This window comes from Anoplophora glabripennis, unplaced genomic scaffold (assembly GCF_000390285.2).
Source record: "Anoplophora glabripennis isolate ALB-LARVAE unplaced genomic scaffold, Agla_2.0 scaffold328, whole genome shotgun sequence".
Lineage (NCBI taxonomy): Eukaryota > Metazoa > Arthropoda > Insecta > Coleoptera > Cerambycidae > Anoplophora > Anoplophora glabripennis.
Genome location: NW_019416473.1, coordinates 171,498 through 191,880, shown reverse-complemented (window position 1 = coordinate 191,880; position 20,383 = coordinate 171,498). Strand labels below are relative to the sequence as shown.

The window sequence follows — 20,383 nt, the reverse complement described above, 5'->3', positions numbered from 1 at the left end:
TCTCAATCGAAGGAGGATTTATGGACCTATTTTTTTTAATGGTACTCTTACTGCGCAAAGGTATAGAGAAGAAATTATCGCTCCTTTTGTTAACCAGCTGGAAGAAAACGAAATTACAAACTTTTACTTTCAACAAGATGGCGCAAGGGCACATACGGCAGGCGAGACGATGAATATGTTGAGGGAAGTTTTCCAAAATCGACTAATAAGTCTCAATGCTGAACATGAATTTCCACCGAGGTCATGTGATATTACGCCGTGTGATTTCTTTTTGTGGCCTTACCTTAAAAACACTATTTTTGAACTGCCTATTCCTGATTTAAACCATCTGCAGGCTCGACTTATAGACAAGATTCGTGAAATTAACAATACCCCGAGCATCTTAGAAAATGTCTTTAATTCTTCGAGGAACAGGTGTGAAAAGTGCTTGGAACAAGGAGGGGGACACTTTCCGCAGCTCCTTTAATTGTTTGTTATTATTATTATTATGACGATTATTCTTTAAAATAAAGTTATATAGTCAATAACGTTATTGAAACTGACAGCTGCTATACAGCTCGTTGAGAAATGAGGTTATGTTGGTCGCTATAAGCTACTCCCTACGTTACTAATAGCTATTAAGCCAATTTTTTTATCAGATGTTTAGTAAGAATGACTCTTCCGAATCATGCTCCAAAAACTGGCCTGCGTTATACAGGGTGACCAAAACATTATATCAAAATTGCCAATTGAAAAATTGAAAAATCTCCAATTTTTTAAATGCAACACCCTGTATATTTTCTTACCATGAGATGCAAAATTAAATTCTCTACAACTTTGCTATACCTGCTCCTATACCAAAATTCATTAGTTTTTCATGAAATCTCATTTCTATGAAAAAATGCGAAGTTTGCAAATAGCTTATATGTAAAATAACGTAGTAGACTCCTGTCAAAGGATAATCTGGAAAATTTTCGATTGACATAAGGTTTAATAGAAAAACGACAGTAATAATTGTGATATGAATTACTCTAAAGAAGAATTAGTAAATATGGTGTACGCCGTAGGAGAAGCTCATGGTAACTGTTTATTGGCAAGTCCTATTTACCAAGCTAATAATCCAGATTTACAAAGATATCTTCGTACAAAGTTTTTTGTAAAACTGAAGGAGAGGTTGGAAAGAACGGCAAATGCAACTTATGAGAAAACAACAAGAACACACTCATGCAGTAATCAGGATAGTCAAATTGACATTTTGGGATGTGCAGTCCAAAATCCATCTACGAGTGTCAGAGAAATTAGTGATAAAATTAGTATTTCCAAAAGTGTGGTTAATAGAACGTTAAAGAAAAACAACTTCCATCCCTATCATTCTGAGCATCACCAATTCTTAACACAGCAAGATATTCAGAAGCGTGTACAGTTTTGTGAGTGGGNTTCTATTAAACCTTATGTGAATCGAAAATTTTCCAGATTATCCTTTGACAGGAGCCTACTACGTTATTTTACATATAAGCTATTTGTAAACTTCGTATTTTTTCATAGAAATGAGGTTTCATGAAAAACTAATGAATTTTGGTATAGGAGCAGGTATAGCAAAGTTGTAGAGAATTTAATTTTGCATCTCATGGTATGAATATATACAGGGTGTTGCATTTAAAAAATTGGAGATTTTTGACTGCCGCTAGAAGAGTATATGCTCGAAGGCTGTATGTGAGACCCAGCTAAGTATATGGACTAGTCGCAACATGTCTTCTATGCGATTTTCTTTCATAATTTTGAGTGAAATAAATTCTGATATTTTGTGAGCGACTTCTTTTCACGAAGTAATTAATACTTAACTAACTGATAGCTGCTTCTAGGAGTATATGCTCGAAGGTTACATCTGTGGCTTCTACGCCTGTGCTAGATTAGCTCTATCACATATGCAGACGTGTTGTTCTTAGTATCCATCCCGGTTGTGATTAATTATAAAAAACGAATTGCAATAAACGGATTTGCTTGAAAAACTGGAAGATACAATACGGTCAAAATTTATTATTTACCGGTTTAGTTACCTGCAGAATTAGTTATATGTGGTATATAAAGACACACGAAGTTGTAATAATCTTTAGCGTTGTTCAACAGTCCAAAATCCTTTACTAGCTACACTTAAATACTGTTTGTCTTTTATTTTTGCTTATTAATAGTTCATACTTGATATGTATAGTTAGAAACATTCGAAAAATTCTACAAAAAACTATAAGGCATTCTTTTGATCCTGATGCCTTGGAGCGGTCAACGGGATAATTGCATTATCAGGATAAACCGTCGTAGGACATCGTCGTCTGTTCTTCCATATCGATAAATCGTGGAGGAATTCTTATAAAATCGTGCGCTTCTGCGTTGAACCTACTTCTTAGACCTAATCCGTCTAACGAACGCAATCGAGTTACGCCGTAATTGAAAAATTGAAGTTGCAGAGGATGGCACAGCGCCGTTGCGCCTCTTTTTGCTTGAGGTTTACAGTCGGCTTGACGGAAAATTGAAGTTGGCCTTAAGCGAGAACAGGGCCGGTCCAAGTAATACCTGCGAGTTCTGACTTTTGGGTTCGTTTAGTCTGTAACTTTATGCGATCTGACAAAGTCTTCCAATTGTGTTTCAGATGGTAGTCTTACAAGAAAATTATCTGTTAATTTTCGAGATTGCTTTAACTGTAGTGCAAGGACTACAGTCGACTGGAAGAAAAGGACCGGACCACCACGATCTCCCGATTTAAATTTTCTCGACACATTTCTATGAAAGCATTTAAAGAATTAAGTGTGTGGTACTGAAATGGAAACTACTGATGATTTACCTACGTCACTTTTTCAATTGGCAATTTTGACATGATATTTTAGTCACCCTGTATAACGCAGGCCAGTTTTTGGAGCATGATTCGGAAGAGTCATCCTTACTAAACATCTGATAAAAAAATGGGCTTAGTAGCTACTAGTATAACCTGTCAGTATCAGAAAATGTAAGCAGCCAATATCGACGAAAAACTTTTCAAGCGAGATATCTCAAAAACTGTGAATATTTGAATAGAACTATTCTACACAAAGTACCCTTTATTTTTGATGTAGAATCCGAAAAAAATATAAAAAATGTGTGTTTCCATTTAAAAAACCAAAGTTGGTGTCTGTCCAGGAAAAGTGGAACACCGTGTATAGTTGAATATATTTTTAATTTGTACATTCCGAGAAATGTGGCAACACAGTAAAAAGAAACATCCATATATTCCTCATTTTAACATAGATATTGGACTTTCCCGCACTAGTGGGACACGCTGTATATTATGTATTTATCAATTATAAAACGTTGCATAAATTCTAAACTAAAAATTTGTGATAATTCAATGACAGTCAGAAATCATGGTATCTAGGAATTAATTTTAAATGTATTTCTAATGTGAAATTTATTTTTTAATATGTGAATTATGATCTTATTCTCAGAAGAACAGGTTAATGTTGAGAATAATGGTGGCGTAATGATATTGTTATAATTGTTTTTGTTTGTTTGTTTGTGGCGTTTTTTTCTACGTACTTTATTTCTGCTTAAATATAATTCACTTTATAAAATCAACCCCTTTCACCTATTGAAAATTGACTTTTATTTTTATCATAAATTAAATAAAAAAGTTCTATTATATTATTTAATAGTAGTAATTAAATTTCAATAAAAGCTATTTTGTATTAAAATTAAATCATTCCAGGTGTACAGGTAGGTACCTAAAAGATACAATCACTTAAACAATTTAACAAAAATTAAACTGAAGGAAATAATTTTCCATTTGCTATTTTTTTTATATCGTTATCTATTTTGAAACAAATATTCGTTAACTTTCCAGTGTCCTGTTACTGTAAGAAAATCGGTGTGAGTGAAAGCAATAAAGGTTCGGAGTGAATCCAATAAGTGAAATTATTGAGTACATCTTCACTCAATATTAGGCACTTTGATCATTTTACTCATTTGTGATTATATTTAAACTAAAACTGCACACTTTCACTCAAATATAGGTACTCCTTAAATAAATTCTTCACGTAAACTCGTATTTGGTGCACTTGTACCTAAATCAGAGTAAATGTCCTCACTACTGAGTGAGTTTAAATGTACAGTAAAACCTCCCTTTTTGGACACCTCCCTTAAACGGGTACCTCTTTTAAGCGGACCAGTAGATCCAGAGGTTTTTATTTTCTTTGACAAACATTTATATGTGGAACAAGATTTTAATGTAACAGAAACTATGACTACAAAAAAGGAAACCGTGTAAAATGAATATTCTGATGATGACGACGATGTGGATGTTGTATTAGAAGAAGGCAATATTAACACATGCTGAAACTCAAAAGTGTATTGAAGATTTGAAAGTTTTTGCTGCGAAATGTTAATATTATTACAAGAACAAGTTATAGAAAACGTGCATATATTAACTATGATCAAATAAATATGAATAACGGATTATTTTAAATAATATATAGGTATGCACTTAGATATATAAATATATAAGTAATACTCTCTACCATATGTTTGCGTTATATTAAAATTTATGTTATTTTTTGTTTAAATCGTATGTTTATATTGTATTTTATTTTTACATCATGTACCTTTTTTATCATCTCTCTTTTAGGCGGACACCTCTCTTGAACGGACAAAAATGGTTCGACCATTGATGTCCGCTTAAGTGAGGTTTCACTGTATATTAATTTCGAGTAATGGCGCCGTGAAGATGGCACCACTTACGTATTGCTTCTGTAATCTTGACCACAGTGATATGGGCCCGTTAGATGCTCCAGAAAAACGTAATCGCCAGGAGAACAGGCCTTAGCCGTTGCGTCGGCGGCGGGTCTCAGCTGGAGGGTCTTAGCCAGGACAGGAGGATGCCGCGCGAAGTAAATTAATTTCAACACTGTATCTCTAATTAATCATTTATGAGTGATTTATTTTTGCACTCAATATTTAGTTAATTAAAAACCAAGTTTGAGTAAAAAATGACTCAATAATAGTTACATTTAAATCATATTAGAGAAAAAGTCAACTCTAAATTGGTTTTATATACTCAGAATAGAGTCAAAAGTCATTCAATTGGGTGTGTACAGATTATTAAGTAAAAATGAGTGGAATTTGAGTGACATTTTTTACAGTGTATAAGTGGAAAAAAAATAAAATAAAACATTCCAAAGGTTAGTCGGTGCATTTGTATTTCTATCAATGTTTGCCATCAAAACAAAATCACAAAATAACAGATAAAACAGTGAAAATATCTGATTTAAGTGGTACTTTTTCCGTTTCATTAATATCGTATTTTGATAAGAAAGTACAAGGTTAGGTAAGTTGCTTTTAATTATTTGATAAGTTATACACTACCTCAGTTTCAAAGACTTGTAAATTGTTTATCTGTAATGTTGTAATGTAGACCTACGTGTACCTAGATAGCAAGCGATAATTCCATAAAAATATTAAAAAAATAAATATTCTTAAAAATTCACACAATATGTTTCCACGAAGTTAAACTAATAAAGATGTTATAATTTATTCAGTTTGTTGTCAATAGTGGGAAATTAGAGGCCAAATTTCAACGAAAAACACCAAATTTTCTCAATTGTCGACGTTTCGTCACTTATCGTGACATCCTCAGGACACTATAAAATTTAATAATATCAAAATTACATCACAATTTATAAATAACAAACTTAACATTAAAATATTAAAAAGTGTGTCTAAAACATTACAATAAAATGAATACAGTAATATCTATATAAACATGAAAAAAAATTACAAATACAGACACACTAACAATTTTGATATGTCACAAATTTAAAAACAAAAGTATTAAAATTACACAAACAAAATGTTTTTATATAATAAATAATAAAATAACAAAATATGGTGAATGAACAAGAAACGCAACAAACAACAACCTGTACATAACATGCGAAAAAGAAAATTTTAAATTAAAATTAAATCTACGTATATTGTTTATATGTTACTCACATTACAGATTTAAGTGTTTCACTGTGTTTTCCTAGTCTCGTTATACATAGTATGTCATATAACAATCTTGGNTTATGTACAGGTTGTTGTTTGTTGCGTTTCTTGTTCATTCACCATATTTTGTTATTTTATTATTTATTATATAAAAACATTTTGTTTATGTAATTTTAATACTTTTGTTTTTAAATTTGTGACATATAAAAATTGTTTGTCTGTATTTGTAATTTTTTTTTTATTGTAATGTTTTAGACACACTTTTTTAATATTTTAATGTTAAGTTTGTTATTTATAAATTGTGATGTAATTTTGAAATTATTAAATTTTATAGTGTCCTGAGGATGTCACGATAAGTGACGAAACGTCGACAATTGAGAAAATTTGGTGTTTTTCTTTGAAATTTGGCCTCTAATTTCCCACTATTGACAACAAACTGAATAAAAATAAGGCTACCAATATCATTAGTTAGGTTATAATTTATAGTTACTACTAAAATTAAGTGGATTTAAATCGTTTGGCCTCACGTTATTAATTTATATAAATATAATATAAATACTCGTATTTGTAGAAGACATAGTACTTAATTCATATTGTAACGTTCGGAAAATAAACTGCTTTTTAGTCCGCTATTTATTTCTAATTTTCGTATACTGTTTTAGTAACTATATCCCTTTGCAAAAAATTAATTGCGTTAAATATAATAAATAATTTATTAAACACGGTGCTGAAGTCTATTATTAGAACAAAAAATACTATTAAATGAAACTTTAAACAATAAAAAACAATCAGCTTCATCGACTGCAAATATAAAATTACTTTTGAAAATTTCCAGATGGCGTTTTGAAGAATCTGACAGGAAAATGTGTTATTAAAAAGGTGACATTATATTCAAATATTTTTCATGTGATTATTCATTTAGAAACTTTTGTAGATTTATTTTTACATTAATAGAGCGTTTAGCCAACCAATCAAACCAAGCTTTTGTTAACGGTATAAGAAAGAAGTTCTGAAGCATAATGTAATAAAAAAACACTTACCTCAGCGAAAGAAGTTTTTACATTAATTAAAATTAGCAGCGTGGCACATATTTTCATTTCGAGAAACATTTTTAAAAGGTATTATGTGCAGGTTCTTTACTCAAAACATAGTGACTAGAAGTAATTTAAAATCAATTATGGCAAGTGCTTTATATCTTAGATCTTAGATAAACTTGGTTTCAATTCTCTTACTATCAAACCAATGGCATAATTCTGGTTACTTGATAAATATCTACTGTTATCAATTTTTAGAATTTACTTAGAATATTCTTATATGGATTTTTTTTATTTTGATAGAAGCACAGCAGACGTCGTTAATTACTTTAAATCTTTAGAAAAATCTATATTCATTGTAGTTTTCTAATTTAATGAGAATTATATTTATATGCAGGTAATCATGCGCCTGTAACAGAAAACATAAAACTACAACGACGTTGTTACATTTTTCCGCAAAGTATTATACAGGGTATCCCAAACATATTTGCCAAAATTTTAACCATGCTCATTTAACTCATGAAAACCAACCATTTTGTCTAATTATGTGGCGGAAAATACTGTGGTAATAGTTTAAAAAACTAGATGGATTTCACAGGGTCTAACGACACTTACAGTGTACGATAATTCAATAAACAAAGAAATCTAAATAAAAAATTTAGATAAATTTGGAACGAATTTTTCGAGACAAAATGACTAAATCTGGTTCGGGTTGAGGCAGTACAGTATTGGGGGTTATGAAGCTTGCAAAAAATGTAATAACATTTCTAGGGTCGTATTTAAAAAAATCAAGTTGATGATGGTCCTGGGGAGACGAAACGTTACATACAAAAATTAATTATGCCATTCGATAGAGGGCAAAAAGTGGCCATGAGAAAGTCTTTTTTCAAGGCTGAAATGAAACAAAAACGGATATCCAAAATTTCGGTTTTTTCATATATTTCGAAAACTAATCATGTTAGCCTTGATTTTTTAGAGGTATAATGTTGGTCCCCTGATTAGGCAACTTTGCCCCCATTTAAACTATTTCGTACCTCTTACCGTTTCCGAGATCCCTGTAGTGAGAAGCGAATTTGTAACAGCCTGTATAAGGTATTTTACAATATGGTTGTTGATCTACATTAGCATTTCTGTTTTTATTTTGTCCTACTCCGACGACCTTATTAATCAATTAAATTGGAAAATTATTCTTTAATGTAGTTTAAATTTTGTTCTTCCACTAGATAATTTTAATGCTTTATGTTCTACATTGTAAATCATATATAGATGAGCTTTTCGTTTACACTACCGATAATCGCCTCGCGCTGGGGTACCATCTAACAACGCTATTCAAAAGTGGGTTAGGAACTTTGAAGCCAATGATTCAACTACACAAAAAAAAGGTGGCAGTGCTAGAACTAAAGTAATCATTTATTTCTCATATACATTAAAGTAAACGTTAAAATATGGCAAAATACAATAAAATACAACAAAATACAATAAAATACAATAAAATAACTAGTAAGTATACATAGAACTTTGGGCATATTTGTCCACGATTGTCTTGTACTTCTCGTATTGTCTGGGGTTTGTTTTCACTTCAAGAGTTCTGTTAATATTCAAGTAGCTGATCTTGTCCGAAGTTACTTTTGGCCATACAATATTGTTAAAGAGTGGATCAGCTTCGGGAGTTGGATTCCTACAAGTGACATTAATAAAAATATGTACAATATTCTGTCTTTTCCATGATTTTGACATTGGACGTTCCCATATCACATATGTTTTAGAAGATAATTGAGAAAAGAAATTTTGCATCGAAACAACAAAAAAATGTTTCTTTAAAAATTAAAAAAAAAACGCAAAATGAATGAATAGTCAAGTCTCATACGTAATTAGATATTAGGTAGTTGTCTTAAAATATAACCTATCCGCTTGATAATTGGGAGGAGATAGAATATCTACATGCAAAACAAAAATATATATTTTTGATTTTTACTAATATTTATAATTTTAAATTTCTCCTCGTTACGTAATAATATGTCACTAGTAGGTTATTATAGCCGGTGCTGAGACTCCCCCCTCCACTTTCGACCTCGGGGTGACCTTGGGTGACGACATTAGTGACGTGGATATTGGTTTGACCTCTGTATATGGGAGAAGGCATTCGACATTGAATGACTTTGAAGTGACATAATGGCAGTTAGTGACCTTCATTTGACCCCTGCCGAGTTAAATATTAGCGATAAATATTTTATCAACCACCTTGACTGACCTCTGTAATTGTCATACATAGAAGTGGTGAATGAATTGAGTTGAAATTGGTATGACGTATTCGAATTGTAGTGGGGGATTTTCCATATAAGAGAGTAGATCGCACTAGAGAGAGACACAATTCGTTCAGTGTCAAACCTTAGTAGTTATTGTCTACAGTAGTGTAAATTTTTGTGTTTTGTGATTAAATTTTTTGAAACGAGAACACTTATTATAATTATTGCTAACTAGATATTACAAGGAATTACTTTTAAACAGAAAATGGCATTATCAAGTGATGATTTAAATAAAATTAATAATGATATTAACGGTGATTTTAATGATATTATTCGATCTCCTATTTAGAAGTTAATATACCTTAGTTGATTAAAAAATTGTCTTTTACAATTACGCGTCTTGGAAAGTGCATTTTGGCTATATTGTTCGATAAGAAGAGTAATTTATACTTCAAATATTTTTTTAGCAAAGAGGGTTGCAGAACACATAACAGAGGGTATTTTAAATAAAATGAATTCTTCTTGGGAGCAGTATAGGATAACTTACTTAGGTCAAAGCGAGCCTATCTTTAAAGAAGCTAAATGTAAAGCATTAATAAAATTTGCCATTGTCAATTAGTTGTATCATATTATATTATAGATATAGATATTTACACTATTTAGTCAGTACCATAAAAGGTTGTTTTTTTTGTTTTAAAGTTTAATAGGCAATTAATAATTTGATATATTATAATATCAGTTTTAATCACAATATTTATCTTTTTATAGAAAGAACTCTTAAAAATGTAGATGCATTATGTTAGCCAAAGCTGGCCCGAAGCTATGGAAATCAAATCAGCAGTGAAAAGGTTGAGATGTGAGTTGTATTGCCTAGATGAAGACAGTCATCATCATGATATGAATTAATGCTTTTGTGAAGGAAAGGTTAGACAATTGGAGGAAGATTGCAAAATGTATTGCCGTGGTGTTCCGTCATGTGGTGATTGTTTAAGTGGAGATAGGACTAAAACGTTTTCTTATTTTTTATTTGCTCGATTATCTGTCATATGCAGCTGTTGTGAAATACAAATTAACGTCTCAAGAAAATGGTGATGGTGGCCAAGATAACGACGAAGTTGAAGCTTATCAGACATAACATGAAATTTTTATGAAATTTTGATATAGTTATGTAAATTATATATCATATTAATGATGAACAATTTTCTCTTTTCTTATTATGATGAAATGTAAATAAAATAAATATATGATTTTAAACTTCTATTGTTGATTTATTTATTACATGACTACAGATAAATACATTATATAAATACACAAAATATGAAATAAATTACATGTATGAAAAATAAAATATATTAATTAACAACTAAGAAATTGTTGACGCACGTAAGATGTCCGTTAGATTACTTAAATCCATTATGTACAAAACCATCCAAAGCATTGTAAGCCAAATAAGCATCGTGAATTTATCAATGCATACACTCGTGTATATTCAGAAAAGTTTTTCTTTCGGGTTTCAAATTCTATCTTTATGTCTACAGTGGATGACTTCATGGCTTCTTGTTGATGTAAACAATCGATAATAAATAGTGAATTTTTTCGGAACTCTCCAATATCCATCACTGGTTCACAATTATCTTTACCATAGAAACTACGTTGAAAATTTTTGTAAGCATAGTAAGCTGCAGAATATAGTATCTTTCCAAAGTCTAAATTTTTTTATTATATAGCATCATTTTATTTGTTTTCTTTTTTTCGTTTTTGCATTTAGCTCTTATCTATATTTTTCTTTAATAGTTTCCGTACATTTGTTTTATGATTTTATTTTGTACATTTATTGATTGGAATGATTAGATCTGAATTATGTAATTGTATTATGTATATATATATTGCCAAAGCGTTAGACGACTGTCTAAGTTAACTAACAAAATTCTAAATAAAGTCGGGTCTGCAGTCAAAACCAAAATTTTTAAGTGTACTCTTTTTTATTGCTCGAGCTTTCGGAACAAATTTATTCCTGCCTCAGGAGAAACTATAATGGAATATACATTGATAACAACCACAAGTAATAATCTAATTTATACTTACAAAATTGAGATTTGAATCAAAAAATTTTTAACCAAGTTTAAAACAAAATCCATCTGAATCATCAGTCACAACAGTACGATACTTGAAAATCTATTGTTAAAAACCTTCCTTAATAATGTTATTTTCTCTTGGGGGGTTAAGTTGAAAAGCAGTCTCGGCTGACACTTCGCCCCCTTCCTCATATTCACTTTTCTTTTTATATGATGCTCAATCAATATATTAACATGAGGATTCAATAAAGGCAATTTATTATTAACTTAATTTATTATTTTATTATTATATACTTACTTTTATTATTCAAGTTGGGTATCAATTTAGGAATTTTCGACTTAGAACCGGGAGGAATCATGCTCTCGGCTAAAAATGGCAAATCTCTATGTAAGTTGTGCAATTCCGATGGATATTCCATGTCGACTACTAATATTCATATATCCGTGACGACCTTCGTCTGGAATATTCGTGACGTCGAAATCCATTATTTCCATACTGTGACCGTATAGATTTGTAGCGTCCAAATAAGCGATAAATGACTAGCGCTCTAGCGGGTTGTAATTTTGAACAAAAATATTATTTGCTATATGTTTTCGTTCCGAACACTTTTCATACCGCCCGAATCCCTTTTTTTTAAGAAATGGTTAATTGAAATATCAACACAATATAACAGTTCAAATTGTACTTTGGTGAGTCTTAGCATCGCGTCCCAAGCTAATCCTGGGGTGGTAAAGTACTGAGCCGGATGTAAGTGATATTTATCTAGTGAAATGTTTAGAAAGTTTTCGAATACGTCGCATAATATGGGTCGTCCGATTTTAAATATGTATCCGAATACACGCCCAAATTTTGACATTTACAGATATTCATGTTTTTTGCGCCCTATGATAATCGTCGTCTGATATATGCTCGTGAGAAAAATTATCATAAAATTTCTCTTTTTTGGGTAAATTTTTATTATCTAGTTTATCCAAAGTTGTTAAGAAACTGTAAGGAAAAACGCCCCTTTGTCTAATTAAATTAAATTGTTCCTAATCCGGAAAGTGTTTAACGGTTTCTTGAAATTGATTATTGCTAAGTTGAGTGCTAAATTTTCCAGAGAAGTGGATAGAAATTTAAAACTATCGATAAATCTCATCAAATATTTTTTCTTTTCGTGAAGGATATGTATTTTTCTTTGCTCTGAGCTATAACGTCTATTCTATCTTTATTAGAACACAACTCTTTGATAAAAAGATGCGAATTGTAAGAACTCATGCTGTGTAATATGATAGGGACAAAATTAGGTAGTTTATAAATTAAATTACAAACAGAATGAGCTGCCCCGTATATTTTTTTGCCCGTCAAATGACAATGGTCTCCGGCTTTTACTTTTCCTGCATGAAACGGTTTTTCACATATACGCAAACGGTTGCGTTCAAAAAGTCTTGCTCTTCCTCCGCCGATAAAGGGGTCATTAGAACTATCTCTTTTAAATGTTTATTATAAATTTCGATTAAATCCGACTCGAGACGTTTTATGAACTCTTTTCGGACATTCTGTCCTCTATATAATACGAATTTAGATCATCGAATGAACATTTTATTAAGTATACGTATGAGAAGGTTCGTGGCGATCGGTTTTAGAATAGATTCACAATCGGCGTACACCACGAAAGACACCTTCAATAGCTTTTCGAAATTTTCAAATTTTAATATGTTTTCGGGAACATTTTTTTCAAATTTATCCATACGAAGGTTATTTGAAGGCGTTGTCGCATAAACGTGATTGCAGTCGTTGCTCTGATGCTCAATCTTTCGCTACTGAAATACAACAAACAACCCTCACAAAAATATTTTCTATATTCGTGAAGTGAAACTTGACTAGAAACTAACTTTGAATTTTTATTCCAGTAATAATGACTTATACATTGCTTTCTACAATGATGGTTCTCTCCGAAATCCTCTGTAATAAGTAACACATTCACATGATAAAGTATTTTTTTTGCTCTGTACTGCAGCGGCCCTACTATTTCGTATTTCATTTTATTATCCTTAAATTCCTTTTCTAAATCGTATACGTTAACTGATATATCGTTCATCATTTCAAATTTTATGATATCTTTTAATTTAGCTGGAAAATCCATACCCGTCACGTTTAAAACTGTAGAAAAATGTGGATACGACGACACCTCCTGAATTGGACCTCTAGGTGTATAGTCCAAGAGAATTAAGCTCAAAACCTTCGAGATATGGATTACTGATTACTGATGAAATTGTTTGTTATGAAATTTGATATAAGACAAAATTGTTTTGATACCTGCGCATTTCATATTTTTGTTGCTAGATAGCCAAAACAGCGTGAGAAAGTGATGAAAATCGAGGTAATTTTGAAGCGTTCAACTGATAGGTAAGAAATTGTCCAATTCTACTATAAATGTAGATGTAAGTACTTTAAAGGATTACAAAACGAAATCCCAAAACCCGATCGAAATCGGTCTGATAGTTTTGGTATGAGACAATTTGTTACTAAATTTCAGCGCGAAATGTCGTTATTTTTTTGCGTCAGTGCTGGGGTTAAAGTTAGGCATTTTAATTGGCGCTGATTTTTTTACACATACTTGGACTCTTTAACTATCATATAGAATCGTTATAATATTAATTTTCTTTTTTTTAATAATTTTTGGAGCGATTTTAAAAATTCGAAAAATTTTAACTTTATAAACAAATACTTTCGTGAAGCCGTTTTGCGGGTTGGAATATATACCAAAGTACTAAAAAATAGTTCTCGGAAAGACGCTTAACTTGAAAAAAAGAACGTTCAAATCGGTCACATAAGTTCCGAGATATCAAGTGTCAAAGTCAACAAGCGTTAGCTGCAAAACTATGCATAATGTAACAACAACAAAAATTGAATTTGGTAGGTTTTTTAAGAACTTTTCGTATGTGCTTTTATAAATATTATCGCACGTGTGCTTTTTATATGAAAATTCAATGAATATCGCCAAACCGACCGTTTGAGCCGCAAAACCGGGGGGAGGGGATGAATGATAGAAATTGAAATCGCGCGTTCAAAAAGAGCGCGCCCTCTTCGGCGTTCAATATCTCGGCTTCTACGGCTCTGATTTTGATGATTTTTTTTAAATCGATATAGCAAAATGAGAGGAATTCAATTATCAAGATTTCATTGAAATATTATAAAGCCTTATCAGCCTATTACGACTGCTTAAAATTTCATACATTTCATTGTTGTATATTCATGTAAATAATATCGATGACTATTGTTAAGAGGTATTAATTTTAATAACTACTTGGTAATAATGTTTAAAATCTTGAAATTTTTATGTCCTAATGTAATTTATTTATTGTTTACATATAAAATAGAAAAAAATGCAGATACAAATAATTATTATTTGATATTTATAAAACGTATCATCGCATTATTAAAAAATGTATTAAGCTTTTTTATAGCATAGTTGCTGATTTCGCTCTCAAAAATTTCTTCCTTTAGTAAACAATTAAAAATCGCACTTTGCAATTCATTATACAGGCTGTCATGCGGTGACGACCCATTAGAATATTTCGGAGACTACTTCGATTTGAATTTTGAAAATTTTTGACCTGGTGGTTTTGGAGGTTTTATTTAGAGTTTAAATAAAATAATGCCATTGTTGTAGTACTTCCGGTTATACCGGTAGTCGCCACCTATTTGCTTATTATAAATGGAACATCCTGTATATTTTTGTATATTTGAATTCTACGCATATTTTTAGAGGACTTTTATAAAGCTTCCCTATATGTATCTCTAATGGTCTAATGGTCTTCGACCTATTTCAATTTCATATTTATTGTCGAATTTGATTGACCGAACCGCCAAAACTTGGTTTTTCTAAATGGGACACCCTGTATATTTAATAAAAATCTGTTGTAGAAATTTACTCCACATCTATCCATATTACACCTCCCTATACCTATCTTTTAATTTTTCTGTTTTTGACGGATTTTGTGATAAATAAAATGATCCAATTTCTTGCGAGGATGGCTATGAAATTGCTGGCAAATTTAAAAAATCAAATTAACCAACCATAAGTCATTATTTGCTGTTAATTTAACAGTGGTACCTACTTACAATTAGTTAAGCACTGATTTGAAAATAATGGACAACAATACTTATTCAAATGCTGATATTATAAGTGAAAATACCAATGATGTAAAAAAGTGAAAAACTTTAATAATACGATAATTATGAAAGTATAATAAACACGTTTTGTAAAAATAAATAAATAATTATTTGTATCTATATTTTTTTCTATATTATATGAATACAATAAATAAATTACATATTAAATAAAAATGTCAAGATTGTATTTAAACATTATTACCACGTAATTATTAAAACTAATACCTAGTAACACTGGATTATGTACCTATATCCTACCATCGATATTATTGTTTATTTGAATATACAGTATAACAACAAAATGTGGAAAATTTTTAGTCGTAATAGACCGAAAAGGGCTTTATAATATTTTAATGAAACCTTGGTAATTGAACTCCTCTCATTTTTCTATATCGGTTAAAAAAAAATAATCAAAATCGGAGCCATAGAAGCCGAGATACTGAAGGCCGAAGCGCGCGCGCTCTTTGAACGCACGATTTCAATTTCTATAATTCATCCCCTCTTCTCGGCTTAACGATATTCATTGAATTTTCATATAAAAAGCACACGTGCGGTTATATTTATAAAAACACATACGGAAAGTTCTTTAAAAAACCTACCAAATTCAATTTTTGTTGTTGTTACATTATGTATAGTTTTGCAGCAGGCGCTTGTTGACTTTGACACTCTATATCTCGGAACTTATATGACCCATTTGAACGTTCTTTTTTTCAAGTTAAGCGTCTTTCCGAGAACTATTTTTTGTACTTTGGTATATATTCCAACCCGCAAAACTGCTTCACGAAAGTATTTGTTTATAAAGTCAAAATTTTTTGAATTTTTAAAATCGCTCCAAAAATTATATAAAAAAAGAAAATTAATATTAGAACGATTATATATGATAGCTAAAGAGTCCAAAAATGTGTAAAAAAATCAGCGCCAATTAAAATGCCTAACATTAACCTCAGCACTGACGCAAAAAAATAACGACATTTCGCGCTAAAATTTAATAACAAATTGTCTCATACCAAAACTATCAGACCGATTTCGATCGGGTTTTGGGATTTCGTTTTGTAATCCTTTAAAGTACTTACATCTACATTTATAGTACAATTGGACAATTTCTTACCTATCAGTTGAACGCTTCAAAATTACCTCGATTTTCATCACTTTCTCACGCCGTTTTGGCTATCTAGCAACAAAAATATGAAATGCACAGGTATCAAAACCAATTTGTTCTTATAGCAAATTTCATAACAAACAATTTCATCAGTAATAGTTTTTTCTGTAGGCTGCATATTTAAGAAGTTATATTGGAAAATGTGAGAAAACACACGTGATTCAGTTTTTAATTTTTTCTGCAAATGGCACAACTTTTTTTCTTGGCGCAACCTTATATTTTCATTGTTTATATTATTTTCGACCGATTTTTACTAATATCTAATCTACGTCAAGCAACAGCCATGCCAATGTGTAATTTTCCTGGACTAGTATATATCGCCGAAGTTATGGCGCATACCTACGATCTTGATTTCTTATATTCACCACGGCATTCTTATTTTCGATGAACTTTGGTAACTTCATGTATGAAGACGCACATAGAGGATTATTTTTATTTATATTTACTTCAACATACAAAATTTCGACGATAGCCCATCAGTGTGTTTTACACATTTAGTTACCAGAATATTTTTTTTTCAAATTCCGATGTTAGGGATATTATCGTATCGACAAACTCTTAATAAATATTATTGAGATCCTTGGATTCGTCAATAATCCTGTTACTACAACTATTAAATGCTTTAACATCTGTTGTTTCCTCCGTTGGTAATACATATTTGCCGAAAGTTTCCATATTGACTTTTACAGATGTGCACTTTCACGATTTCTTCTAGCAATTCCAATATCTTCTTTTTTACTTCATTAGAAAACAAATTGTAATCTATATGCTGATTTTGACTATACACTCGATAACTAATAATTCTACGCTTGAACGCGCTGTTGATAATTTGTACGCCATCGCATTTGGGAGTACAAGACATTGTTCTGTGCTCCAGTGTTCTGCGATGCGAATTTATTTGATTAGCGATTATTGCAACATTTAATAGTTTGAGTACTTGAAGAATCGATTTTAATACCTTTAGCACTAGGTTCGTATGCACTGGTTATTCTCGCTGTGCAAGAAAGCCTCTCACAACGACATAAATTGTCAGTATGAGTCAACGTTTTACCACATTCACTACACAAATGCATTTTGTTATATTCCACGTTCCTGACGAAGAAGTCAACTCCAAATTCCTTGTTTACTAAATGACGTCACTTCAAAGTTCAAAGTCATTCAATGTCGAATGCCTCCTCCCATAAGCAGAGGTCAAATCATCGTGACCTCTACCAATATCATCCAGGTCACGGAAGGTCATACCAAGGGCATACCAAGTTTGAAAGTGGAGGGGGAGTCTCAGCACCGACTATAATAACCTAGTGTCACTATTAAAATTCCCACCATATTAATAAATAATGTAAAAAGATATGAAGGGTGGTCACTTTTAAGGTCATGATGGTTCTGACAGCTCCGATTTTATCAATTTATAAGTATATCGTTTTAATTTTTTTTCCAATTTGAGAGGAAAATGTTGGAATTTAACTAATTAGTGACACTGAACGAGTACATCTAGAAGGCTGTACTATAGGTATTTATTATATGATTTAATTCAGGTGTTTTTCGAAAGATAGATCTGAAGAAACTCATTTTTCCGTCACATGATATTTGAATTTATTTACAGTTATCAAAGTCTATTTACTATTTCTTTTCAAATTTGACAAAAATCGATTATCAGTTTTTCATTTTAAAAATTTTATTACTCCACTCGATTCTGCATACCCCAATTGGATTAATGCTGAAGTCCTTAAGATGAATTATTTTATATCTTTTATTTCTTTGTTTTTATTAGATATAGGAAATTCTCCAAGATTTTTATTTTGTTTTAAGAATCCGTAACGTTCTGTGATGAAATCTGGATATTTTTTTTGAAAGGTAGGTGAGAAGATAATATTGAGTTTAGATGAAGGTATCCTAGATAACTCACCTGTGTTTGACGAAATTCGACCATAGTTTCAGAAGGCGACGCTGAGTCAGTCTGTCACCTACAGAGTATGAACTGAAGTCGTCTAATCCGTCAACGTGCCACAGATATTTCACATCTTCAGCATGTCCAACCGCATCCACTCCTATTAGCATTTAAAGAATAATTAAATTTAGATTTGTATGTTATTACGTATACCTACAAATAACATAGTAACTCGAATGAATCTTCTGTTTGATGAGATGGAAAATAAGTGTAAATTTTCCAACATACCCAATTAGGGAAAGAAATTCATCCATGGCTAGTGTCTCATATACTTTCTGTTAATGATAATGGGCGCAAATTCAATATTACTCCTAATTTAGAAGATTTTTGAGCTTAAGCCTGCCCTGCCCAGTAAAGAATTTTTATTTCTTGTTTTGATAATAATAAATTCGACTTCGTTCCAATATGAGACTTAAAAAATCAGAAATTTGCAAGGTCTAAAAGAATTAAGTTCATTCATGGAAGTAAAATCTTACTATGATAATATACCTCACAGAAACATAGAAAATAAACGTAAGATTAAAGAATTATAAAGATACAAATGACATACAATTTTATAAAGAATTAGATTTTCTCATAAATTTAAAAATGAAAAAGTTTTCTCTCTCTGGGCACAATTATTGTGGATTTCACTGTATTTCCCTTTTGTGACAACACCCGTTTTTTTCCCTGTTCAAAAATCGGTAATAGGTACAATTTTTAGTTATAATGTTGTCAAATTATATTTTCATAAATAAAACTTCTAGGGTTTCTATTAACATTTATTGACATCTAATGAATCAGCGAATCTTTAAAAATTATTTTTCTCGAACTATGATGATCTGTGGTCTTCATTTATAAAATGACTTGCCAATTGTAAGTCGAATCATTTGGGCATTAAAAACAAGAACTTTACAAACCTATATGTAATTTTCCCCAATAAATTTATTGCAGGCATATGTTTTTTATGCATTTACAAGTTATTTACTTATTTACTGTATATAAATGCATTTAAAAGTGTATAAATCTAATTAAATGTATTTTAATTGATTTATATGTATTTTTCAGCTATTTAATTGTATTTTATCATAGCTCCATATATCTATAGTTAATTTTGTATCTAGAAAGTGAAATGATAGGCGCTTTTGCGTTCAAGAATGGAAGTTATTTTGCCGAGCTTAGTGAGGCGAAATATACGTTCGAGAACGCAAAAGAATTTCGCGTTCGAGATGAAAAACAAAGTTTTTTCGAAAACTATATATAATAAAATAAGACAACAACATACTATATACTTACTACAATTTAATTTCTATTTGAAATGGTTTGAACCGTGTTAAATCAAGACGGTTTTGGAGTGGTAAACATAGCAATCTAATAAACAATAAAAATTATTTGTTTAAAATTATACAGGGTGGCCAAATGAAAACGAAACAGAGCCATTTTCAGGAACTGCGTCAAGATTGTAGAAAAACGCTCAGACCCGTCGATTTTAGATTAAACATTCATAGACATTCTTTGCTGGTATTTTTGACTCCACCACTTTCACCCCCAAGAAAGGGTAAGCATCACCCCAAAATATTTAAATGGCATTGGGGGTTGAGTAATATTTCTTTTGAAGGCTCTTATAATTCCGCCCAATACTTATTGAGAATTTTGATTTTAAAGTTGAAACTTATGTATAAACAATTAGTAACGGTAAAAATGTCAGTCATTCGAGTTAAGTACGCCAATGGTATAAATTTAGTATTTCTTGCGTTACATTGGTTTTTGGCGATTTGTTATCACTTTCGTAAAAAAA

The 20,383-nt window shown here is 31.0% G+C and overlaps 2 protein-coding genes across 3 annotated transcripts in view; both read right to left on the bottom strand.

Annotated features, from left to right (window-relative positions):
* Positions 1–7,151, bottom strand: part of LOC108905341 (esterase FE4) — a gene marked incomplete at its 3' end in the record, with an annotated part of 25,323 nt that extends 18,172 nt beyond the window's left edge. Inside the window, 1 exon segment of the mRNA XM_018708167.1 lies at positions 7,026–7,151. Within this exon segment, the coding sequence (XP_018563683.1) occupies positions 7,026–7,094 (69 nt within the window).
* LOC108905342 (cholinesterase 1-like) overlaps positions 1–20,383 on the bottom strand; it is an 83,957-nt gene that overhangs the window by 26,409 nt on the left and 37,165 nt on the right. Inside the window, exons 8-9 of one of the 2 annotated variants that reach the window (XM_023454635.1) lie at positions 18,565–18,706; positions 8,412–8,697 (exon numbers count right to left, since the gene is read on the bottom strand). In XM_023454635.1, coding sequence (XP_023310403.1) covers positions 8,517–8,697; positions 18,565–18,706 — 323 coding nt within the window. In that variant the 3' untranslated portion in view covers positions 8,412–8,516. Of the gene's footprint in view, positions 1–8,411; positions 8,698–18,564; positions 18,707–20,383 lie in introns of those variants that run through there. The other variant, XM_023454636.1, reaches the window with a different exon arrangement.